Source organism: Oncorhynchus masou, chromosome 19, assembly GCF_036934945.1.
Source record: "Oncorhynchus masou masou isolate Uvic2021 chromosome 19, UVic_Omas_1.1, whole genome shotgun sequence".
Lineage (NCBI taxonomy): Eukaryota > Metazoa > Chordata > Actinopteri > Salmoniformes > Salmonidae > Oncorhynchus > Oncorhynchus masou.
In genome coordinates, this window is record NC_088230.1 from 5,911,561 (window position 1) to 5,917,136 (window position 5,576).

The window sequence follows — 5,576 nt, forward strand, 5'->3', positions numbered from 1 at the left end:
GTGGTGGCGCTGACAGTAATGCTATTAGCTAGGAGCGCTGTGTAATTCAGGGGTTTTAAGATGAGTCTGGGGATGTCACTTTTCTCTCATTAAGCCCTTGCGAGTCTAAGTGTGTGTCGGATGACAAATCACCACCAATGCGACATGATGGACAGCCACACACACACAGAAACAGACACACACCGAGACACTTTACACTGCAGCATAAGCATGCTGACAGATTTGGAGCATGTGTATGTGTGTGTTCCTGAGTAATTTTAGGCCATCTTTGAAGGACTATGATCTTCCCAATGTATCTCTTGACTTTCCACATTTCTAAATATGTTCACTAGTCCTCTGCCTTCATCTACTCTCCCTCTCTCCAGTACATCCATGTTCCCCTCTTCTCCATTTATAGTCGTTCCTACCTTTCCACAATTGACATGCTTCAATGATTATATAGGCAACAATAGCATCTCTCCTTTCCTCTGTCCTCTGCAGGTTGTGTGCCCCTGCCGCTGAAGTACCTGGACTGGTCAGATGTGGAGTCCATCGTGGCGGTGTGTTTGTCCTGCGTGGGCATCCTGGTCACCCTCTGGGTAACCTTAATCTTCATGTTGTACCGCGACACGCCCGTAGTCAAGTCATCCAGCCGCGAGCTGTGTTACATCATCCTGGTGGGCGTCTTACTGGGATACATCTGCCCCTTCACCTTGATCGCCCATCCCACTGTGACCTCATGCTACCTGCAGCGCCTCCTAGTGGGCCTCTCGGCTGCCATGTGCTACTCCGCTCTGGTCACCAAAACCAACCGCATCGCGCGCATCCTGGCTGGCAGCAAGAAGAAGATTTGCACCAAGAAGCCCCGCTTCATGTCAGCCTGGGCCCAAGTAGTCATCTCCTTCTTCCTCATCAGCCTGCAGCTCATCTTGGAGATAACCCTGATCATCCTGGAGCCGCCCATGCCCATCAAGTACTACCCCAGCATCCGCGAGGTCTACCTCATCTGCAACACCAGCACGGTGGGAATGGTGGCGCCGCTGGGTTACAACGGCCTGCTCATCATGAGCTGCACCTACTACGCCTTCAAGACGCGCAACGTCCCGGCCAACTTCAACGAGGCCAAGTACATCGCCTTCACCATGTACACCACCTGTATAATCTGGTTGGCCTTCGTGCCCATCTACTTCGGCTCCAACTACAAGATCATCACCACGTCCTTCTCAGTGAGCCTGAGCGTCACCGTGGCGCTGGGGTGCATGTTCTCGCCCAAGATGTACATCATCATCGCCAAGCCAGAGAGGAACGTGAGGAGTGCCTTCACCACGTCCGATGTAGTCAGGATGCATGTGGGAGACGGCAAGGCGGCTCAGCAGAGCAAGAGCATCCTCAACATGTTCCGTAGGAAGAAGAACGAAAACGGAAGCACCAAGTGAGTAACCTTCAGTGATGTTCAGAACTCAGGGTCTAGAGATGAGGGCATATAGAAGGATAGAATAGGGCCTGCACACTCGTTTGGATCCAAAAGTAGTCTTGTGACTACAATAAACATATGTTTCAGAGAATTAGAGTTTGTATGCCCTATTCTGTCATTCTACTGTTTTTTTTCTGTCCAAATATGATGAATTATGAGTTGTGCTTGACTACACACTTCCTTGGTAGATAAGCCAATCAAAAACAAAATATGATAGATAATTAGATTCACAGATTTAATCCTGAGATAAATCAATATGTACTACCTCAGAACTCGTCATATCTTCAAAGCTAGTCAGATTGCAAGATTAGCACAGAATAATGGGAGTGAATATTTCATGTATGATGGTTAAAGTGTAGATTTAAACAGGATTCCTAATAGGTGTTCCACAGCAAAAAACACTGACAGTGTCTAAAGTAAGGATTGAGATGGGGGATGAGAGAATGTTGTCTTTGAGTGTTGTCTCTCACCCTTGCTCCAATATGTCCCACTTAACCTCTTCCAATGGACAGAGGTTGACTGACAGGCTCATGTTTAGACACGGGCTTGGCAAACTCCTGTCCTTGAGGTCTGCAGTGTCTTTGGAAAATAATGTCTCAGTAGTTAGTAGGAGGAGGGTCGACTAATCTTTCTTCATAGCTCCAGACTGGTTGGCGATTACAAGGTATGCATGACTGCCAGTAGACACTGCAGCCTTCAAGGGAAGAAGATGTGCACACCCCTGGTTTAGGTGATTTAGGTTTATCCTGAATTGTCCTCACATTTATCCCAGTTCGAAGCATGAAACCCTCTTTGTCTCCCTCACTAATCACATAAGAGAGACAGACCTAACCTATCCTGCTATGCACAGTGCTAAAGCCTTGTGTTATTTCCTTGTGTCAGACAGTACAGGCACCAGAAACATTTTATAAGTGCATGTTGCCCATCTCAGCTTGATAAACACTTACTTTAGATAAACAGGTCTACATTTGGTGGATGGCTCAAAGTACTTTGAATTAAGCCATCTATGGTTCATAATGCTGTTCAAACAGCACATTATGAAATTATGAATCACAAAGTATTTAGTTACTGTAAATTCCAAGATTAGTCAATGTAATCCCACTTGGAGCTCAGACATGAACCACATCACTGCTGCCTGTTAATAATGTTGTTAAAATGAGCGTATTTTAACATGCGTAGAGAAATGTTGAAATGCTGCTGTTCTGTCCTATTGTGCTATGTGTTGTTGTTGTTGACTAACCCTTCCCCCGGGTTGTCTCTGTTAGTAACGGCAGTCTTTATCTCGTTCATAGTTCTAATGGCAAGTCTGTGTCATGGTCTGAACCAGGTGCAAGACACCCTCAGAGGGGGGGGAATGTGTGGCACAGACTGTCTGTGCATGTGAGGAAACAGGAAGCCGGCACGAATCAGACGGCGGTCATCAGGCCCCTAACTAATGCCCCCATCGACCCCCACAGCTGCGACCCACACCACCAACAACACAGCCCTGGCACAGACCCCCACCTCCCCCACCCCGGCACCACGTCTCTGTACAACCTGGCTGAGGAGGAGGACGAGGAAGCACGCCCTCTTTGGATTGCCCCCCACTCCCACTCTGGAACACTCCACGGGAAGGATTCAGAGGAGCCACCCTCTTATTCTCACTTAACCACCAAGCCCTTGCAGGGGGTGTTGGTGGACACGCACAGCTCCAATATCCCTGGATTTAATGACACAATGGGTGCCTCCGGCACCCAGGCCAGCTCCACCAACCAACCCCTAGGCTTCACCTTCTCTCAGCTTTCCTGCCCCCTGCAAGGTGGGGCTTCTTTTGGAGGGGAAGACCTCATCTCACCCCTGGAGGGGGCTGAGGGTGAGGCACTGGACCTCCTACACAGCTACACAGAGGAGGATGACGAGGAGGAGGGAGAAGAGGAGCTGGCTCAGAGTAAGCTGACCCTGGAGGACTCCTTGGCTCTGTCTCCCCCCTCCCCCTTTCGGGACTCAGTGCATTCTGCCGGGTCGGTTCCCGGCTCCCCCATCTCTGAGTCGGCCCTCTGCAGCCCCCCGAGCTCTGCCTACTCCTCCATCATCCTCCAGGACTTCAGACGAAGCTCCTCCACACTGTGAGAGCCACCAGGCACTGGCACACACACACACACACACCATGTTGCTAAGATGTAACATGAACGATTTGATTATGGATTTGCTTATTTATTTATACATTGCTCCATTTGCTCTGTCATTTGCTTCTTTGATTATATTACAAGACATTTTATGTCATGGGGGAGTTGAAGTGAGAGAAAATGAAAATAAATGGAATAGTCCAGTAGCAATCATGTTTCTCAAGGGCTGTGAGTCCCCACCAACCTTTCTGCAAACTTTGAGACTGGGATCAGTGCCAAAACTACCCGGCTCTTGTGCCAAATGGATTAAGCAAAGCTGGCAATCACAATGAAGGCTTCAGCTATATGATTTTGTTTTGCTATTGCTGTGCATTTAAATAGCCTATGAGACAAATGGAGGGAATGCTGTGTATAAGGTGCTTGGATCTTATCCTATGATTTCGGTGAGATACGGGGACCAAGATCCCACAATGCACTTCCTGTTTGGTCCAACACTGTGCCTGTGCAGTTGAGCTCATATTAGTATGTGTAGCAGACACAGCTGGATCAAAAGACTCTTTGCCTTTTTTCATAAAGACTTAGTCCTCAATAAGAAGTACTCTTCTCAGCTTACCAGTACTTTTACTACTAACCTCATTGCAGTTCAAACAGTTACTCTCTGATAAGAAATAAACTCTGTCTATGAACCACAGGGTAGGCTACAGTATAGTATATAAGCAGTATTATGTGTCTCAGACATTGCATACAGGGCCCCAAGGTACTGTAACATAATATGATGGAGATTGAAGATTGGGTATTTGCGCTGTATGCAATACTTTGCAACATGGTTTTTATTGTGCCAATCAAATGAGTTTTCCAGTTCTCTGCATTCATGTTTACTGATAAGGCATCTTCAGGAGATTCTGAGATTGTGTACAGTATTTTACATTACGAGTTGGGCTTGATTGTAGGCGACTGTGATGTGATGACATTATACGTTTGAACACATTCTATGAAATCCTGAGACATGTTTGGTTCACACAGGATGCTGTGAAGATCAGATTCTGTTTTCCATACTGTGTGTGTGATGCTATTTTTAAAACATGTTTTCTGAGGTCGCCGTGTCATTGTAATGGAAATATACTTGTGTATGTTTTCAAAGTTTTGTAATATTGTTAAGCCATCTCCCATTTTTTTTCCACACAGATGGTATGTTTGTAATATCAGTAAATGTTTATATATTTAGTGTGAAACTATTTATACGTTTTAAAACTCGTCTTACAGATGCTTGTGGAAGAGCTGTGTTGGCATTGATTTAGGGCAACTTTTCAAGTCAGCCGTATCCTCTTGAAAATATTCAATTGTAAAGCATACCAATGGATAGTTGCTTCTTGTGGTAAGATTATATGCGCTTTAATCTAGTTTAGATTTTGTATTATAAAATTGCAGTTGCATTGGTTTACTTGATCATACGCTTCTTAGTACTTTATAAGAATGCAACTCCAAAGTATAAAAACACATATACAGTATGTATAGTTCTATAGTATTGTAATTGTTATTACAAAATGTTCTATTTAGTCTATTAGTGTAAGTTGTTTGAAGATTTTAACATTTCTTAAATGTAAAGTAACAGAAGGATCACGTTTTACAAGGTCACAGCTAGAATGAGATAGGCCGACATGTTTTTGGCAAGGCAAAAAAATGCTGTAAAATAAAAACCTTTTATAGTAAGATGACTAATTGATTGAATGATTTCATAATGCTTTAATTCATAGGAGTTAAGGGGTACATTGAATTGACAGCCCTGCTCAATTTGAATTAATTTGGTTAAAATAGGCCCTACAATTTGTTTTAAAGTTTGGATTGCTTATCAAATGTGCATTATTAGCACATCTGTTGTGTAGCCGTCATACACACAAAGCACCCATGGTTACCATGTAAACGCAGGAGGAGGCAAAACGTTTTAATAAACCAAATTTAAAAACACTAGACATTTCCGGGTCCTATGACTCCGTGTCATATGATGTGTTTTTGAACAA

The 5,576-nt window shown here is 44.7% G+C and overlaps 1 protein-coding gene across 1 annotated transcript in view; it reads left to right on the plus strand.

The window, feature by feature from the left end:
* Positions 1-5,268, plus strand: part of LOC135505739 (metabotropic glutamate receptor 1-like) — a 52,900-nt gene extending 47,632 nt beyond the window's left edge. Inside the window, exons 9-10 of the mRNA XM_064924827.1 lie at positions 481-1,411; positions 2,746-5,268. Coding sequence (XP_064780899.1) covers positions 481-1,411; positions 2,746-3,562 — 1,748 coding nt within the window. The 3' untranslated portion in view covers positions 3,563-5,268. The remainder of the gene's footprint in view (positions 1-480; positions 1,412-2,745) is intronic.
* Positions 5,269-5,576: the final 308 nt, after the last annotated feature.